Source organism: Maniola jurtina, chromosome 4 (assembly GCF_905333055.1).
Source record: "Maniola jurtina chromosome 4, ilManJurt1.1, whole genome shotgun sequence".
In the NCBI taxonomy this organism is placed as follows: domain Eukaryota; kingdom Metazoa; phylum Arthropoda; class Insecta; order Lepidoptera; family Nymphalidae; genus Maniola; species Maniola jurtina.
In genome coordinates, this window is record NC_060032.1 from 7,982,637 (window position 1) to 8,003,555 (window position 20,919).

The window sequence follows — 20,919 nt, forward strand, 5'->3', positions numbered from 1 at the left end:
ACAGTAAATAACATCCTCTTCTTGTTAGCCCTTATTTATCCATTGTTAGACATAAGTAGGTCTCCTCACATACACGCCATTCTTCTGAATGCTGGGTGAGCTTCCTTCAAGTTTTCCCCGCAAGCTTGGTGATGTCGTCGGACCAACAGTATGGTTGTCTTCAGTAAATATAGTATGTTTCAGAAATACAAATGTCATGAATAAAATAAAATATTTTTTAAACTTATGACTAAAGCTCTATATGCCCTAATTAATTACTAATTAACTTTTGACACGGATGGCCCATTAATGGAGTAATAGTGTTTTGTAAAATAAGAGATTTCTTTTGTTTGCATTCTGGTATCTGATAATAAACTGAGACATGATAATATTTGCCAACTATCTCAAACCTTGGTAACTTTATAAATTCTCAAATAGTGCGGATAAGTGTTAAAAGACATTCTTTCATTTTCGAAATTGCTCTCCTAGATACCTTGTTTTGTATCAATCCTGTTTCTTGTTTCTTGTGGAAATAAGATTTGTTCTCTCGTACTTATGCTTTATTCTGTTCCTTATTCCTCATAGAAATTCACCTTCTGAGTAAAAAAAAATGCATTTTAAGTACAATGTCTGTACCTACTTTGAGGCATATCCTTAGAATATGTCTGTGAGATCTTCCTATGAATAATCCGTATGAAATTACAAAGAAGACCGCATGACCTGTGCAACAAATCTGAATGAGCTACTTATTCGACGCACTCTGTCACCTACGCAAATAATCTGGGATACCTGCACAAATGGTCTATAAGACCTACATAATGAGCCTGTGTGACCCAAGCAACGAGTCTGTGTGACCTGTGCAACGAGTCTGAGTGACCCAAGCAACGAGTCTGTGTGACCTGTGCAACGAGTCTGAGTGACTTACGCAACGAGTCAGTGTGACCTACACAACGAGTCTGTGTGACCTACGCAAACGGTCTGTGTGACCTACGCCACGAGTCTATTTTGCTTATCTAGTCTATTTACTACTTATAATATATACCTATTATAATATCTGTGTGACCTTTCAATGATAAAAATTTATGCTGCATTATTTATTCAAAATGGGAAAAATAAAGGTATATACATACTACGTATGTACAACATGATTTGAAAGTACCAAAAATAAACTCTGCTAAAACAAAACCCTCTGCCGACCTGTTAATATCTAGGTATAAAATTACAATTATAAAAATATCAAGTAATTGAAAATTACATATACATTAGAGAAAAATGAGTATGAAATTCAATAAACGTTTAGTACGGATTAAAAGAAAAAGGGCTAGAAATGAAATTTCGTATAAATATGGAAACTGTTTTGCTTTCCAGGTTTATAGGTGTCATCCCTGTGGCAAATTCATCTTTATTATAGAAAAAAAGCTAAAGCATCGAAAGTCAGTTACTTACCTAGTTACCAACATGATAATAATATTATGTTAGCGACCTCGAAAGATACCACCAAAACCTGCGAGATGTTACAATTTGATACCTAACTTTTCCCGTGTACCACAATAAGCAACTAATAAGTGCAGAGCCAAATATAATTCTAAATCAATTTTAGCTTCTTAATAAAATTGTCTCATGAGTCATGACGTCAGCTGTATAGAACTTATCTTGATAGTCATTTAAGTACCTACAATTTTGGATAGTAGGACGCTACAACGAAATCTGTTACTTATATTTCGTCAATGTTAATCACATACCCACTGGTAATCAAAAGTTATTTTTATTTAATACCTAAATCTTATAGCAAGTCATTAAAAAAAAGAAGAAAATCAATAACAATTTTAATATGAAGTAGGTAATAACTAAAATGAATCTATTGAATATTATATCACATGTACATATTTCTAATTTAAATTATGAATGTCTACATCACCATGGTTGACTAAGTGAGAACTATTATTATTTAGCCTTTTAATGTTGATCACTTGGTGGCGAAACAGATTGACCAAGCGTTTTTTTAGGTAACCTCTTAAGTGCATATTACTGTTCGGTGTTTTTCTTTTGCCAGGTGGCCGATGATGCGAAAGCCGGGATGTTATCTGCGGGCCGTGGGGCACGGCCTTTCCAGGATGGCCGAGTGTTAACAACTACCTCAAGATGCTGCCTTATATCATGAGTCATAGACATCTAGACCTATATCAGATTAATTATTATTATTTATAAATAATTGGCGGGAATGGATTATAAATCACATTTAGTTATTAACTATTTAGATCAATACATATTGTGTCGTATTTTACATTTAGCTGATATAATTGTTACGTTAATTGTCTATTACATCACCTTGGTTTACCTCTGTGGTAATTTGTCAAATAGCTACCCGAAAACTAGTACCTACCTACCTTAAAAATATATCTGTCAAACTGATAAAAATAGGGAAGGTATCGAAAAAAAGACGGGTATTGAGAAATAATAATTGTAAGCGAAAACGAATCTCAAAAAATACAGTGAAGTGAAATTGGAAAGTGTCTATTATTCAAATCTGTCCCTATACTTCTGCAACAAATGTTTTGTGGAGTGCAGGAATTCTTCCAAGAGATATCCAATAAGATGAACAACGACAACGAGTTTGAAGCTATTTTATGTTTATCTGATGCTTATTGCTTAGTTTATGAAAACCATATATGAAAACTGATATAGGTATTTTCTATTTTGTTAAACTTTATGATAGATATGTGAAAAGAAGACAAGGTGATGGTCATAGTAGTTGATGAGTAAATAAATTGAGACAATACCTCATGTGCCTCCGTGGCGCAATCGGCTAGCGCGTTCGGCTGTTAACCGAAAGGTTGGTGGTTCGAGCCCACCCGGGGGCGAATTTTTTAAAATTGATCAACAATCATATGCTAGAACCTTTATTTTTGGACTAATCGACACATAGGTATGTAGGTACAAAACACTTAGCTTATGGCTGAATTGTGATGAATAGTCGATTAGCCAGCAATTTTTTTTACCGATTTTCTGCTTTTATAACTGCTTAAAAATACAAATGTAAATTAAAAATTTATAACACCCCCGACAAGTGAAGGTTACAGTAACTAGAAAAGAACTGATAACTTTCAAACGGCTGAACCGATTTTCTTGGATTATAGCTAAGAACACTTTCGAACAGGCCACCTTTCAAACAAAAAAACTAAATTAAAATCGGCTTATTAGTTTAGAAGCTACGATGCCACAGACAGATAGATACACAGATACACACGTCAAACTTATAACACCCCTCTTTTTGTGTCGGGGGTTAAAAAATGAGACAATTAATCTTATTTTATACGCGGTTACAAAAATATGTCTGTTTAAAATATAGGGGGTATCTATCAGATTTTCACCTAGTAGTTACCATACCCGACCAACGTGTCGCGGAGTCGTCTCCACTCGCCGCGCTGGGCTTCTACCAGTGTCGGCTATACCTATAGTGCAAGGGATTGAAGCGCATAGGTACGGGGAAAGGTTCTAGGGAGCCCCGAGTTTACTTGCGACGTCTCCAAAGAGCATGCGTCATGACCAGTAGCCTATGTCGCTCTCCAGGTCTTTTAACTATACCTACCCATGCAAAAAATCACGTCAATCCGTCGCTCCATTGCGACGTGATTTAAAGATAAAGCAACAAACAAACACACTTTCGCATTTATAATATTAGTAGTGAAGTAATGATAGTACTAGTGACATTTGTAATTCCATATCCATTACATCGGCAATGCAAAGAACTTTTCGGTGAGCTTTTTTCACTTTAACGGAACAACGAATCGCATCCTTAACATCTAATCTAGGTCATACGCTCGCGGCAATTTGTATACCGCGTCGATGTTTGCACGGAACCATTCGATCAGGCAATCAGAGGGCAATCTAAACCCACGCCACTATACACAGATAGCCGAGAATTACAGACACTACGTACGTTTTAGTCAAGAAATATATAGAATTTTATTTTATATTTTATGTGTTCAGCTATTAGCTGTTGAACCAACAACTAAGCAACTTCAATTAGGAAAATATTTAAAAGGAACAATGTAAGATAACACTTTAATCAAATTTAATAAGATTTAGGTATAAATATATTTAAGCATTGAACTCCATAAGAATACAACAGCCACATAATACCACTTTTAAATACTTTTAACACAATTTTTTTTTCTTATGGAGCCGTTAAAACTTTGACAGGCCTTTACCCGCGAAGGGGCTCATTGTTCACTTACTAACCATACTAACTTAGGAAAATAAGGGAAATGTAAACTAACAAAACTAATCTACTATGTATTTTTTTTATTTTTTATTATATTTAAGCATTATTTTATTTTTGGTTATACATTTTGGTGATTATGCCCATTTAGATTATTATTACTGGAAAATTAAAGACCTTGTGTTTGTAGTATTTCCTCAGTTATATTAATTATTATTATTATCAAAGTAGAACTCTCATTCATAAATTGAATAAAGATAGAACAAGTGTAAATTAAAAAAACACCCCAAGTGAAGGTTACAGTAACTAGAAAGAGCTGATAACTTTCAAACAGCTGAACCGATTTTCTTGGATTATAGCTAAGAACACTCTCGATCAAGCCACCTTTCAAACAAAAAAACTAAATTAAAATCGGTTCATTAGTTTAGGAGATACGATGCCACAGACAGATACACAGATATACACGTCAAACTTATAACACCCCTCTTTTTGGGTCGGGGCTTAGTAAATTACAAACAGATAAATTATTGTCCTCATATACCTACCTAACAAAGTAAGCTTCTAAGCTTAGATGGCAAGGTAGGTTTGTTTTTAATTAATAACTCGGTCTAATCAATCAAGTCGGATCTGAAAATAAATCCAGGTGAACAAATGCAGGGGAACGTGTTGCAGCGGAGAATTTCCCTCATCTGTTTTATGATAATATTATTTCTGGAATTACCTTACTAAGGTGTTTAAGTGTATACCTACCTAGTAGAGTTTAAGTTTAAGCTACATTTTTGAATAAATTAATTCACTCAGTGTTACAATAAAGAGATAGATTGTATCCTTCCTACAAACACACGATAACATTACCCCTATTTTAGTGCAGTCGTATAATAATAATAATAATAAATTGATCATGGAATATAAATGCAAGCGAAGCGAGCGCGAAAATTTCTACAGGGACGATCCTATCATTATCTTTATCGTCAACCGATAGGAACTCTTGTCTCTGCGACTCATTTTTAGGGTTCCGTACTCAAAGGGTGCGAACAGGACGCTCTATAAAAACAAATAATAAAAAATTCAAAATGGTCGCATGCATACAAAGACCTATGTCCAGCAGTGGACGTCTATCGGTTGATAATGATGATGATGATGATGATGATCTGCGGAATACATAACAACAATGTAACTTACTTCAGTGGACTGTAAAGCAATGTTACATGAGAACACAGCTGCCGCTAACCACGTGATAGGCGTATAGTACATAGTTACATACTCCTAGGAGCCTAGTCTTATCTTGTTACTAAGCAGGGCAAAGGCTGAAATTTAACGTAATTTCATATTGCTTCAGGCTTTTATATTCTATTACCTTATTAAAATATTCACAGTGTAATTAAATTAAAGCACTTAGCAATTAGTAAGCTACTTTTGAGAATTTCGAATTTTCTTTTTAATAAGTAGAGAACGGCTGGGGATGCAAGGGGATGTCAAATGTGGCCCAGAACAAAATCTGAGCACTCCGATTCCACGCAATCTTGTCTATCTTACCCCTAGAGTATTTTTGTAATTCGCAAAGCTAGGAGCTCGCGATGGAGGTCCTGAGTGAAGCGAGCCTACGAGGCTGAGTTGAGAGAAGAGTGAGAGAGTGGTTAGCGAAGCGAGCCGGCTATCTCCGTAGCGAAACTAAGATCGAGTAGGCAAAGCTGAATGAAAAGGCGAAGAAGCGGGTCTTTTGGAACAACCCCACTGTTTCATGGATGTCTAGGTACTAGGTATCCTATAGAATGACTGAATTACACTCACTGCCGGTAATATATATAGATCGATAAATCAACTATTGCGCAAGTTCAGGATAAGAGGCCTCTTATGTGACACTGACTGAATCTACCTATACCTAAGCTTAAAATATCCCGCTCTTTTATTTACAAGGATATTTTTCAAACAAAAATTGAAAATACTCCGTATTTATTAGCATGCAAATTGAATTGGCAATTGCGGCGCCAGTGTTCGACAAAAATTATTATTCAAAATAACCCAATGAATTCAATTAATACCTACTTGCTTTGAACCAACCAAAAATTCCATGATAGCCGCATTTTTGAGTGCACTTGCTGAAACCGTAATCAAAGAATGAGTGTACTTTAACGAAAAGGTTTCGAAGGGACTGACTAAGCTTGAATAAAAATTGACACAAACCTTAAAAGGCGTCAAAATTCTATCGAGCCCCTTGAAAAGACTGTCCCATTCATTCTATTGAATGTATTTTTTATTGCAAACAGTTTTGCGCTTTACTTTGCTTGATGAACAAAAGAGTGAATACAATTGAAGCTATCGTATTAAAGGTACATATCAATGGATTTTCTTTTCAAGTCAAAAGTTAGTCTTTACTGAAAATATTAATCACTTTAATTAGTAAGTAGAATCACATAATTAGTTAAAGATTTTAATTCTTTCCTGGGTCTATTATGTTTACTTTGAAGGTCTGTGAACACTCCTTAAACCTGACCCAAAAAATACCTATTAAAATCTCGTTTATGACTTTTCACTTTTCATTGTTTTGTTTCAATTAACAATAAAATCTTGAACTTTAAATTTTAAAATTATAAAATTGAGTTCAAATACATAATATAAATTAATATTTATCTAAATACATCGTGTTTAGCTGTGCGACATTACAAAACACAATGCCTAACTTAAATATTATTAAGTTATGGTTTTTATCGCTGAATATTCTCTATTGAACCTACCTACTTTGTTTGACTGAAATCTAATTTTCAGAAACAAAACATGTCTAAAGGAAAATGAATTAGGTACCCATCTTTAGTATCATCAAACTATTTATTATACTTGCGTTGAATTTAACCTTTACCCCGTGTTTAGCCGTGTAAAGTAAAATATAAGTTTCATTATCACTATAACATTCACACGTCGATAAAGAATTTCATATTACATTATGATACATTGAAGAATATGTACGAGCATGTATATAAGTATTACTTTTATGAACCTTTAGTAAAATATGTGCAAGTGATTTAAGCCGATCACATGGTTTGCAGCGCCACGAAACTCAAAACAGAAATATTCCACATTCTGAAATCAACCGCCAAAGTGAGCTGTCTTCTTGCCCCCGGAATCAAAATGGCTGCAATAGAGTTATCGAACCCAACAGTTCAATCGTATATTATATACTCGGCGATATTAGCGTTGAAATTATTGGCCGTGGGGACTCTGACATCTCTGGTGCGAATGGGAAAAGGAATTTTTTCGAATCCTGAAGATGCTAAGGCTTTTAAAGGGAAGGTGAAACTGGATGACCCTATAGTGGAAAGAACACGTCGTGCTCATCTCAACGATTTGGAAAACATTCCTGCATTTTGGATTTTGGGAGCATTGTACTTGACCACTGCACCGGCAGCGGCGTGGGCTACATTACTATTTCGAGTGTATACAGTGTGTCGGGTCATTCACACGTTGGTGTACGCCGTTATCCCATTGCCTCAGCCGGCTCGAGGAATTGCATACATGGTGCCGTATATTATTAAATGGTATATGGGAGTCCAGGTTATCTTGTACTATTTATCGGCTCTGTAGAGTAAGGTGTAACTAAGTGCAGTTTAATTTTTTGGGGTGTTGCGAACATTATATAACTTGTAAGTATTTTCTATGAAGTTCTGTGTGTTTTGGAATTGTTCGGTGTGTTAGTTTTTACAATTTTATATTAAAATTAATAAAAAAGGTCATTAAATTGCTTTACACAATTTGCATTATTTTGTTTTCTTTCTTTCTTTCTTTTTGTTCAGAATCTTTTAAAATAACAATAAAAATTATTATCATTTATCATCAACGATCAACGGGTGACTTTTAGGTATAGTTACAGAACAGGGTGAGCCCAGCCGTGCAAAGCCGGGGCAAGTCATATAGTATTAATAAAAATGGCATTTATTTATTTAATTTGCAATTCCACTTGATAGACAAATAAATATGAACCTATATACAATAAGTAAATAGATATAAATTATAAAGGCATATTAACATAGAGACATTACAACGACAAGTTGATAGAAAACTCGTATTCAAGTAATTTGTACTATCTATAATTATGACGAAACTATTAACTGATGAGGAGTAAAAACAAGCGTGACTTGCATGTTCATAATATCAAGTTTCTACATAGTAATTCTCGACTCTCGGAAGTCGGATCATACAGACAGTGTCAGTTTGCCGTGTCGACCGCACGCGCTATTTATTACGATAACGAAACAACAAGTTGTGTAAATAATAAAAATGGTGCCTATATCGTTAGTTGAACCCGCTGTACGATCTTACATCGTATACTCCGGTATTTTGGCGCTTAAGGTGCTGGGAATGGCAGTGTTGACTGGAAGAGTTCGGTACAGGAAAAAAGTGTTCGCAAATCCGGAGGACACCAAAACGACTAAAGGAGTTGTAAAATTCGACGATCCTGACGTCGAGAGAGTTCGACGCGCGCATCTGAACGACTTGGAGAATATTCCAGCGTTTTGGCTACTCGGTGCATTGTACCTGACTACAGGGCCCTCCGCCGAATTGGCTACTCTTCTGTTCAGAGTGTTTACGGCTGGTCGGATAATACACACGATTGTTTACGCCGTCAAACCCTTGCCCCAGCCGGCGCGAGCTATCGCTTACGGTATTCCTTATCTTATCAATTGGTTTATGGGAGTGCGCATTGTGTCTTATTATATAACCGCTCTATAAACGGATATAAATGTAGCTTGGAAGTTAGTAGGTAAATCCTGAAACATACATAACGCGCGACGTCAGCGCGGCGCGACGAAAATGTCCTTCATGGTTTTTAGAAGTCGTAATACAAGGAATGAAATGAAGGCGAAGTGCGCGTTGAAGCTACGCTTCTGTAGTAGCGTACCCACTGGGCGTTGCATACGGGACTGGTATAGCAAGCGCCCCAGGTATGCGGCCGGAACGCTGTGAAGGCAAAATGCTCGGCGCTCTATGGAATGAACTGGCGCGTGGTGGCCGGCGCCGGGCACGGGCGCTTGTTGTATTTCATTTCATACAGTACCATAAGTACGTTTTGTTTCACAGAGCCCGTCCGCTCAAGACATCATTTTCTCTAGTCCCTACCTACCGTTGTGTAACGCAATCCCGATTCCTTGTATCATCAGCCAGTGTACGCGCGCATTTTGTGTAACGTTTTGTGATGTTCTCGTCGCATCGCACTGCCATCGAGCGAATTTGTTTTGTTTCAGGCTTAAGAGTAATTTTACGGGACTGAGGTTTGATTTGGAGATAAAACTTTGGCATTTTCATGATTTTATGATATTTAAAACGGTTCAGTGGGGTTTCATTATTTATCGATATTCGCTGGAATAATAACAGCAATAGGAGATTTTGTCACCTAAGTACAAGTATTATAAACGAAATATGTACCTAACCTACCTATTGATAGGTACAAATTGTATTAGATACTAAACGACCTCTATGTTAGTATATTATAATGTAAATAACGGGTACCTACATACCACGAATAATATGATACTTTTGAATTATTTTATCGGTATTTTGACCCAGTCGCATAAGTCGTGGTCAGGACGGGACTCAAAAAAATCCGTTGTGACCGCGACTCGTGCAACTGGGTGGTATTTGTTTGAAATAGCTCTTTTAGAGGTCTTCCTAAGGTAATTCAAAGGGTTAGATACTATAGTGTAAAATAGCAAGCATAATAAATTCAAGTTGCTACTCTAAATTAATTATTGTGGTATGATGAGTTAATTATTATATCGAAGGTCAGTTTATCTCTATATTATATTCCTTATTTATACCTAAGCGATAAATACAAGTAGGTAGGTACCTAATAGATACGATTATGTGATAGGTAGCAACTAACAACTAACTACATTAAATAAATTTATGTGATTTATATGTTTTTATCTTTTTTATGCAACATAACCTTACAAATTAATTTAAGTCGTTGAACCCAAAAAAAAAAACTAACTGCTGAGTGGGGAAGACTGCTTGCCTACTCATACATTTCAGTACCAGAAAAATTGCAAAAAATCCATAACTACTAATTTTATAAACCCGATAGTATAGGCACAGGCTTACGATACTTGTTTGTCTGTTACCTCTTTCTCCTAAATTACTTAATCGATTTCATCAAGCACAAAGCCTGAAAATATTAACGAAGGATAGGATACGTAAGTACCTAACTAGTACCTACCTGCATAAATTACAGGAACTTGCCCGGAGGGATACCTACTCTATCTCCTCGAGAACAACAATATCTACTCATGTGACGATAGTAGGTACCTACCCATCTCTTAATGAGAACTAGATAAAATCGTTTCTTTTTAGATTAGTGTATAATTAAGTGATTAACAAAGACTTCAGTGGTGAGCTGTTTCTTTTTTTGTCTACTACTTATGTTTTTAAACTATTTATTATTATTGCTAATGTTTCTACATTAGTAGTAGAAAGTAATAGTTTTTACATCAGTAGACATGTTTTGATTAATTACTTAAAATTAGAGATTGACCATTAGTAATTTTATTTTTCACAGGTAGTAGGTATGTGAAAAATCACGTGTAACATCACTTCAAGAGGGTACATATTTAAACTATTTAATTAATGTAACAAACAATCGATTGCTACGTTTGAGGAAAGCGAATTTTCGCACTTACAATCATTCATGCGAAAATTCACTTTCTAACCACCAGACTAGCGTAGATGCCTCTTTGTTTCTCCTGATGTATGTTGTGCTGGGTCTCACCCGATATACGCTGACCCTTAAAGTTTTGTTAATTACAAGTTGGATGACAATAACTTTTTTATCCAAAACATACCTACACTTATCTTTAAACCTAATTTGTTTATCAAGCATGACTGGCATGTTGGGAACTGCAACTATATGCTATAAAATATCATCCCATCACGATTTTGAGTCAGACAGAGACTACTCGTTGCTAGTGAACCGAGTGGAGCGCACGTCTCGCCACAATTAGAATCAATAACTGAAATAAATATGGTGCCTGTGTCCATCGCTGAGCCCGCAGTGCGGTCTTACATCATTTACTCGAGTGTTTTAGCCCTGAAAGTGTTGGGTATGTCAGTGTTAACAGCAATGGTTCGACACAAGAGAAAAGTGTTCGCAAATGAAGAGGATGCTAAATCGGTCCGAGGAATTGTAAAATTCGACGATCCCGACGTAGAGAGAACCCGACGCGCTCATTTAAATGATTTGGAGAATATACCGGCGTTCTGGGTGCTCGGTGCTTTGTATTTGACCACAGGACCTTCCACCGAGTTGGCTACCCTTCTGTTCAGAGTGTTCACAGCTGGTCGGATCCTACACACGATTGTTTATGCTGTGAAGCCATTGCCTCAGCCGGCGCGCGCTATTGCATTTGGAATTCCATATCTTATCAATTGGTTTATGGGTTTGAGAATTGTTTCTCATTACATGGGCGCATTATAATTTCTAAAATAAGTATAATTATTACATACTTTTATTTACCTATCCAGATCTTGTGTTGTATAGAAAGTGTGCATTTCGAGTATGGAAACATTGACTGATTTTAATTGCCTACGCCATGAAAAGACGAGATTATTTTGTTCTCCATATACCTACCTAATTAATCTTTGTGGTACTCCAGACACTTAAAATTTTAACTTTTACTGACTGATTTTAATGATTTTTGGATCAAAAAAAAATTTTCTATCTCTTGTAAGAGCTACCAAGTACCTACCAACAATATCAAAGTAGCACCTATTGATAAACCCAGGGAAGGGCGAATTATTGTGAGTAATTGGATTGTAATTTGTTTTTGTTCTATTTCGGAAATCACATTAGGTAGGTATTACAATGTGATTACCTAACCTAGCCTATTGGCGAAAATTATAAAAAACTGATTATTGTGTGTATTTAATTTATTTATTCATTATTCTTTGATATATACATAGATATGTATGTATTTGTAACAATACTGTCACAAGTTTGTATTTACCAGTCCCTATCACTATTACTAATAATCACCTATTATTATTTGTGGTTATTTGAAATTAACCGTTTATTACGCCATTACGCGTTTGGTAAAGTTCTGATTGCCAATTGATCCTACGAATAGGTAAAATTTTATTAATTACCGACAAACTAGTATTATCTGCTACGTCATGATGAAATATTAATTATTATCTACCTATATTATTTATCAAAAGAGAAACTGGCTGACTGGCATATTATATCAACGAGCAATAGCTCAAACCAGGTAAGGTAAGGATAAATAGGTCTACCTAAAAATATCTCTATAATGTAGACCCCAATAAGAAAGGATTTTCAAAAATTCTACCCGGCAAAGCCAGGGCGGGCCAACTTGTTTCACCATACAATGTTTTTTCCTTGTAATAGGTAGGTATATCGCCTATAACATTAATAGCAGGATAAAGTTCATTTGCTCTGGGTCGAAGAGCTCGAATAATATTGTTGTGAGATAAAAAGAAACGAAAAACCATAAAAAATTAAAATTAAAACATAATTTAATTTATTACAGAATATATAAAATTATATTGTACACAAGAGTTAATGCACTTCTATAGAATATTTTTTGGAGTCCGTGCTAATGAGGTGCCAATAATAAATGGAGTCACAAAAAGATATGAAGAGTTGACGTGGACATGAAATTTAATCCTACACTAATATTATAAATGTCAAAGTGTGGATGTTTGTATGTTTTGATGTTTGTTACTCAATCACGCAAAAACGGCTGAACGAATTTGGATGTTTCGAATGGAGATAGATTATACTCTGGATTAACACATAGGCTACTTTTTATCCCGGAAAATCCACGCGGATGAAGTCGCTGGAATCATGTTGTACTTAATAATAATGAATGAATCAATTAATCATGATCACATCTGGCGACTGATTGATTGAACCCAACGCTCCACTGTCGTCTGTCAAAACTTGATTCGTTAACTTTAATAATCAACTTGAAAAATATAAATAGGTATAATAATATTTATATCCTATCTGTTCGAAATTATATTCCTCCTTTAAATAGCACACAATTTTATAGGAATGTACTTTGAAACTTTTTTATTTTAACATCTTTAACATCGACAGCAGTGAAAAGTACGATTTGTCAGATCGTCACCTGGTGATTGATTGAACCGAACACTCAACTGTTCCGTCTCTACTCTCTACTAAAGACATTTAAGTACTTATATCTCTACAGATTTGGTACAAAGACAAACAGCTTCCTGTCGACTAGGTTACCTTCTTTTTTATAGGTAGGTAATCTTTTTAACTTAACATAGTTAAGACCCAAGGAATAAAGGGATTTATGTTGTGTAAAAGGCAAAAGCTAATCTTTATAAATACCCAACATCTGAATTCTGTAAGTACTAATAATGCAGAATAATGTGTCTGTCTGCTTGAAATTTTGATGAAACTTGGTAGGTAGTTGGTACTGAGTTAGCTTACGTCACGGAGAAGGAAAGAAGCTTATTTTTATCCCGGAAAATCAATTTTTCACAATTGGTAGGTACCTATTGGGGCTCTCCGTTAAAAATGAAAAAATACGTGTTTCAGGATTCTGGGAAATTCAACCCGCTTGCCAATCTGAATTCTGAGCGGACAACAAAAAGGGTTTGTATAATTTGTACATTCATGGAATGTGTTATTTGTCACCGTCGTCCCTGCTGGCAGGCTGTACAATTAGTCAAGGCGCCACCTGGCACGGAATGATTGATGAAACCGAACGCTCTGCTGCAACGCTCTTTGACACTAGCCAACATAACCATAACGATCTAGGTATCTCTCTGTAATATCACCTAGTACTTTACGAAAATTACATTGCTAGATACTAACATTTGATAAGTGTGTTTGTTTGTTGGTTTGTTATTTAATAACGCCACAACAGAGCAAAGAATCGACGTGATGTTTTCAAAGGATATCATTCAAAACCTGGAGAGTAAAATAGTCAAGTCAAGTCAAATCATTTATTCAAATTGGGTAGGTACAATAATCTACACTTTTTATGGTCAGTTGTTGAATTTGTAAGATGTACCTAATGGGATGATAATTAATTACGTAAACTTAAAATTTAAGCTACGAGAGTTCCAAACGCGGTCTGAGAAGAGGCCACTAAGTCTGTTCGTCGTCATCACCCTATCACTGACTCATTACAAAGTACAGGTCTCCTCTTAGAAACAGAAGGGTTTGGCCATAGTCTACCATGCTGGCCAAGTGCGGATGACTTCACACACCTTTGAGAACATTATGGAGAACTGTCTGGCATGCAGGTTTCCTCCCAATGTTTTCCTTTGCAGCTCGTTACTGAACTCTGAGAAATCAGTGATCGAACCCTCGATCTCACGAAAGCAGGCCGAGGTCTTAACTACTAGGCTGTCACTGCTGTTTTAAGTCAATTAAGCATGATTACAATACTATATAATAATTATACATAGATAGATATTTAAATTGCGAGAGTTTCCGCAAAATCGCAAAAAGTCCTATCCCAATTTAGACCGAAGAGTAAAGCTAAGATAAGGCTTTTACGTAGCAATACATTATTTATAAGACCAAAAGGGAATGCCCTACTTGCGCACTCTAGCAAAAAAACCTTTATACAAAAATTCACTCATGGGTGAGCATATTGGCATGCCTTCATCACAGTCTACGTAAAAGTGCGGTGTGTAGAAGTTAGGCCTACATAGGATACCACGCCTGGTTTCCGACATATTGTCTCTTTTCCTTTAATACATTAATTACAGTGGAATGCGGCATGATGGAAATGGCACGGCAGGACGTCTCATCGCGCGCGTACGCATGTTTGTATTGGGACCTTGAAACAAGAGTGAATAGGCACCTTCTAGGCAGCTGCCCTTCACTTTAGCTTTAATTACCATTCATCACCTAGGACTAAACATTTCGTGTGATTGGAGTCATCTGCACGCCTATTTAGAAAGTTAAAAAAACGGCGTTGGTTTACGACTCAGTACTCAGACTGAAATCTTCGCCTATGCTTAGACTTTAGAGTTAACGTTTTAGTTAAAACGGGGTACATTTATGTTAGCAATATAACGTGGTGTGTTTTTGTTATAAGTTTAACATTCACAATTCAATGACGTTCGCGCCTCGTCTCCGTTCTCATTGATGAGAATCACTTCTGTATAAACAGAACTATGATACTTTGATGGATAGCAGTTGAATATGTAATCCGTCAGTTCGCACATTGTAGGTCGGTCTGCCGATTGCGGGGTGGCTGCTGATATTTATTGCTGCGATTCCCGTTTTCCGCACTTCAACCAGAACCATTATTATTTTATTCGGCGTCCTGACGCAGTACGTAGTAGATACGTAGTACATACCTATGTAATATGCTTTAGAGTAGTAGGTATGTAGTACAATGAAAAAGAGATCCCTTTGCCTAGCAATGACCATTAAAAGGCCATTTCATAGCTATTTATGCTTTTTTTTATGATTCTGGTCAAGCGCCATAAAAACATATCACCTACATACCTATTCATTTTTTATTAGGTTAGCAAATAGTAGCACTTAGTAGGTTAGATAAGCAGTTACTTATAGCAACAAGTGTAAATTAAAAATTTATAACACCCCCGACAAGTGAAGCAGTTACAGTTACTAGAAAAGAGCTGATAACTTTCAAACGGCTGAACCGATTTTCTTGGATTATAGCTAAGAACACTCTCGATCAAGCCACCTTTCAAACAAAAACAAACTAAATTAAAATCGGTTCATCAGTTTAGCAGCTACGATGCCACAGACAGATACACAGATACACACGTCAAACTTATAACACCACTCTTTTTTGGTCGGGGGTTAAAAAGAAGTGGAGTCGACCAAACCGCTGGTTGCACCATTACATACAATGACATCGATACAACAGTAGGTAAGTACATAGGTAAAATAAATATAATTAGGTATTATCGTTATTAAACTAATCGTACAGTTCGGCAGTTCGAGTTGAGCGATTCCATTGCCGAACCAGTTTTGTGACGTGGGCTGCCTGCAGTTTCACGACCGGCCGCCAAACGCGTGGTTTTCTCAAAATATAACCTACGAGCAGAGGTAAGCTAGTAATTTACTCAATGTAACATACCTAAATAGTAAACAATCACAATAGTAAACGCTCAATTGCACGGTATCATAAATTTTACCCACGTTATGTGCAGAGTCAGTTTTAGTAAGGTTATGTTCAGTAGTATAATAAAATGAACTTTATAACTCAACTTTATAAGTCGCTAATCGTGAAGCGTCTGACCGATAAAACCGGGTGTTATTATGTGACGTCATAGGTAGATGTGTTGGTGAGACCGCATGAGGTATCTATTTCGCTCTCACATGTGAACAATCGTGTGTGTGGTCTGAGACTTTTATGGAATCAAGGTTAACAGAGTTCGAATCGGAAACATGTTACCAACCAACTAAGTATTTAAGGGGCATGAGACCGGTCTGCCCGCGAAATTCAAATTTAATTTGGTTTTTTGCAATTTGTAAACTAATACGACAACGTATGCTTATGGCATTTTAATTGCGCCAATGGCAGTGTTATCCTCACAGGTTTATATAAAAATCTTTACTTGAAAGGGTCCAATTTTTCAAATTTCAAAAAATGTATTGCGGCGGCTGTCTCTGCTTTGAGAAATTAATCGGCCAGTTCCTAATTGTGTAGTTATTTCAATCACATTGCATAGTTAATAATTAAAAACTGATAACGAATATAATATTTAGAAATAAGTAAATTCATTCATTATTTTTAGGTACTATTTGTTAATATTATCTTGTCTCTTCGGAGCTATATAATTTTTCCAAAATTATGTACTAATATTACGCGATCGGTCATTACATTGTTTTACCTGCAGGAGTTGTGTGTGCCCGTAAGTGGTGTGTCACACTGAATAAGACTATACCTATTGTATTTTTAAGTGTTTTGTGAACATGCTGTGGGTGTACTTTAAATAATAAATAAATAAATTTAAGAAATTAGTTACAGTATCGACTAATTTGTGAGTAACTCATATCAAACTCATTATTTTATTAATTTCTTAAACTGAACACTTTCAAGTAAAGATTTTTATGTACCTAATCCTGTGAAGATGATACTGCCATTGTCGGAATTAGAATGCCATAAGCCTACTTTGTCGTATTAGTTTATAAATTGCGAAAACCAAATTAATTTTGAATTTCGCGGGCAGACCCGTCTCATGCATCTTAAAGAGGTTTAATATCTATTCGTAACACTCGTACCTATTATTGAGTTTTTGATTTAAGTAGGTGGTAAGAAGGTACTTAAATAGTTTGGGATGTTAGATGGCTCCATCGAACATCAGCCTAGAACTTTGAAATCGTCGAAAAAGAAGTCTGAAACCTACCGATTTTCAATTGTAATAAGTATAAAGAAGCATAATAATGTATTTAAAGAAAAAGGTGAATGGCGTATCAGAAGTCAGAAATCGCATAGGCAAGGTTTTCAACGCACGTTTTTCGGTAGCTATGTAGTAGTTAGTATGCTACCTAATTTCTTAAATCTTTGGAGGTCACTATTTTTGAAACGGTAATTTTTTCAAAAAAATTCCAAGAATAATGCTTAATAATACTTATAAGAAGAAGGCTTATAATGATTTTATTTAACACGTACTTCGAGTGGTTTAACCAAATTTTTTTTCAACTGTAAATTGGCTCACGGTACAAATTAGCACTTAGCAGGTATTCGCAAGTTAATTAACTTGCACACTAACAGTACTCTATCCCACACATTTTGCTTCTCAGAAAATATCTAAGTAAGGTCTGGCGGTTCCGGAATCTTGCTCTATAATAGGAAAACTCTTAGAAGAATGAGTGGGTGATTGTCAAAAGTTATACGAGAAATGAAAAATGTCTCCCAATTTGTAATATACTCGAGAAGCAACCCTTTTCAAACCTCTCTCCAGTGTGACGGAGGCAAGGGCTATGAAAGTTCATAAGCAATCCGGTTCAATGGGCCACATTCGTGCGTGGGCGGTGAGTGAGACCAAGGGTAAGCCCACATTATAAAAGTTCACAGCGCGATTTTTCGCGCAGAATTCTGTGGAATATATTATGAAGCCAAATTGTGGAAATTTTATGAAGCCATTCGCGCATATTTTTACGCAGGCGCGTGCGGCTGCTGTGTCGTAGATTTTTCTTATGTTACAGAATTCTGCGAGAAAATTCGCGCGGTGAAATTTCGTAGTGCGGGCTTACCCCAAGGCCTCATTCATACAAAAGCTTTTTAACGTCCGTTAAAAAAGCGTTCAAATAGAACAAATGCATTTCCAAGTATCTGTTCACACGACAAAGCTTTTTAAACGCATACAACGTTAATACTCGCCAACGCCGGGTTTTAACGCAACGCTTTTATAAAGCTCGTGTGAATTAGGGCTAATGGCCAATTATTCAGACGCGTTAAAATTCGCACATAGTCATACCGCGCAGTTTAAATAGTTTTATAGTTTTACTTTTGTTTATTTTATTGCAAATTTTGAGACAGATATTTATTCATTCATGCCTGTCTGCAACAATTCGACCGATATGACGTAAAATAGATTCGCGCAGCGTCGGTGTTTACATGGTACTTTTACTACGACCTGCCCAGAGGATGTTCAATTTGTTTAACTTATCATAACAAAGAGACGACGAATGAGATATACTCATTGTTCTGTGGTTGTACTCGTATATGTGTGGTGACACGCCACCTCTCTCTACATATCCACATTCTACAGGTAAATCGCGTGGCTGTAACAAGCAAATTAATGTGGCGCGTAAGGACAGATAGTCGCATGTTTTCCGCATGTCTGAACTGGCCGTTATATAGACAACTCAAAATTTTAAAAAACCCCCGACACAAAAACCTCTATAAGAAAGAAAACTAGAAAAGAGCTGATAACATTCAAGCAGCTGAACCGATTTTCTTGAATTATAGCTAAGAACACTCTCGATAAAGCCACCTTTCTAACAAAAAAAACTAAATTAAAATCGATTCATTCGTTTAGGACCTACGATGCCACATACAGATACACACGTCAAACTTATAACACCCCTCTTTTTGGGTCGGGGGTTAATAAAATGGAAACTCAAATTTTGAGTTAAAGAATTAACAATATAAATTATTGCATCTATCTATTACCACAAAACAAGGTCATTTTGTGATAATAGAGTAGTGTGAAGCCCGGCCATTTTCTCAAGTAGAGACAAAATATTAATAGGTAGGTATTCTGAGTTAGATTCACATTATATATAGTAGGTAATAACCTACCTACCTACTAATAATAGGTAGGTATTGCTTGTTTTAATAAAACATAATATATTATATTGGCAAAATCAAGTAAGTATGTACTTAAATAATAATAAAAATTCATTTAGAAAGCTTAGAAAAATAGGCTTCAAGTTATATTTCAAAGACTGAAAAATAGAGACAACGTTTCGTCGATATTTTTTTTAAATACTGAACTGATTTAATAGATAGAGATAATAACAGAATGTTTATATAGCTATATTTCTAGGTAATTCCATAGCTATAGTTATACAGATACAGTAATGTATAGTGATGTGCTTGCATATAATTTCAGCTTAGGCACATAAGAAGATGAATAGTATATCGCTAAAATGAACAGTACAATTATTTATAAATAACTCAAATATTTGATAGGTATATAAAATGAAAAGTGTCTGTCGTTGGGCAGATACTCGCCTCGATGAACGAAGATAAAACAACCCTTCTCAAATGATTCTATGTGAAGGAGCAAAAAGCGACAAAAGGTCATAATCTAGTCGGTGTATCACACTGAATGGGTTACGCAAAGTGAATAAATAGGTAACTTTTGCAAAATACCTTTTTAGCAGACAACGGAAGGGATATATGAGTTTAGCAGTAAGTATATATGTAATGTAATGTAATGGTACATAATATTTTTGTATGTTAGACCCTCGCTCGGTTCCCTCATAACTGCCACACTACTTTTATTTTTTTAAATGAGGTGTCTTTGGCCTTCTGAGGTGAAATTATCACTATAACCGAATATGGTGGATATGAACGTGACCTATTATAAATTATTAGACACTTAAGAGGGGTCTCTCCGTCATTCGCTTCATACAAACGTAGTTCCAATTTCATTTGAATATAAGCAACCAAAGTCCATGAAATTTTGCAGACATATTCTAGAAACTAATATCTATGTTTGTGGTTTTCCAGATTTCTGTTAAAATATTCAATTTCAAAGTTACACGGTCTTAAAAATTTACATATTACAAATCTTTGAGCCCCTGTAATTTTAAAACTACATATTTTTAGAAAAATCTAAAACACCACAGGCACAGATATTACTAGAATATGTCTGCGAAATTTCATGGACTTTGGTTGCTTAATATTCAAATGAAATTGGAACTACGATTGTATGAAGCGAGTGACGGAGAGAGCCCTGATAAGTAATTAATTTTAAATTCGTCAGTGAAAGTGTGCAAAATCTTTAGTGATTCTCTCAAATTAGGTATTATTTTTTAATTAATGTTCTGGATTTAATAATAGTTTGATTTTGATTTAGTTAGTAAGGATGTGGCTGGCATATCACCTATAACCTGGATCACCTATAAAATCCCCTTAAAAATGTCAGATTAAAAACTAAGACGAATTTAACGCTCAGTACGTATATTTCTTTAATTTACCTTATTACGACAAAAAACCGTAAGCATGAAT

The 20,919-nt window shown here is 35.6% G+C and overlaps 5 protein-coding genes and 1 non-coding gene across 6 annotated transcripts in view; 5 read left to right on the forward strand and 1 right to left on the reverse strand.

Annotated features, from left to right (window-relative positions):
• LOC123864434 (EF-hand domain-containing protein 1-like) overlaps positions 1 to 20,919 on the reverse strand; it is an 80,683-nt gene that overhangs the window by 37,874 nt on the left and 21,890 nt on the right. The window lies entirely within an intron of this gene.
• Positions 2,767 to 2,840, forward strand: Trnan-guu. Its single transcript has one exon. It is a non-coding gene; the product is annotated as a tRNA-Asn (tRNA).
• LOC123864444 (microsomal glutathione S-transferase 1-like) lies at positions 7,259 to 7,953 on the forward strand. The gene has a single exon (XM_045904868.1). It carries the CDS (start codon positions 7,328 to 7,330, stop codon positions 7,778 to 7,780), a length of 453 nt encoding a protein of 150 aa, XP_045760824.1. The 5' UTR covers positions 7,259 to 7,327; the 3' UTR covers positions 7,781 to 7,953.
• Positions 8,370 to 10,109, forward strand: LOC123864446 (microsomal glutathione S-transferase 1-like). Its single transcript, XM_045904869.1, has one exon. It carries the CDS (start codon positions 8,474 to 8,476, stop codon positions 8,924 to 8,926), a length of 453 nt encoding a protein of 150 aa, XP_045760825.1. The 5' UTR covers positions 8,370 to 8,473; the 3' UTR covers positions 8,927 to 10,109.
• On the forward strand, positions 11,113 to 12,187 carry LOC123864447 (microsomal glutathione S-transferase 1-like). The gene has a single exon (XM_045904870.1). The coding sequence runs from the start codon at positions 11,211 to 11,213 to the stop codon at positions 11,661 to 11,663; it is 453 nt and encodes a 150-aa protein (XP_045760826.1). The 5' UTR covers positions 11,113 to 11,210; the 3' UTR covers positions 11,664 to 12,187.
• Positions 16,169 to 20,919, forward strand: part of LOC123864435 (pseudouridine-metabolizing bifunctional protein C1861.05) — a 154,060-nt gene continuing 149,309 nt past the window's right edge. Inside the window, exon 1 of the mRNA XM_045904854.1 lies at positions 16,169 to 16,277. The gene's annotated coding sequence lies outside the window, so the exon portion shown is untranslated. The remainder of the gene's footprint in view (positions 16,278 to 20,919) is intronic.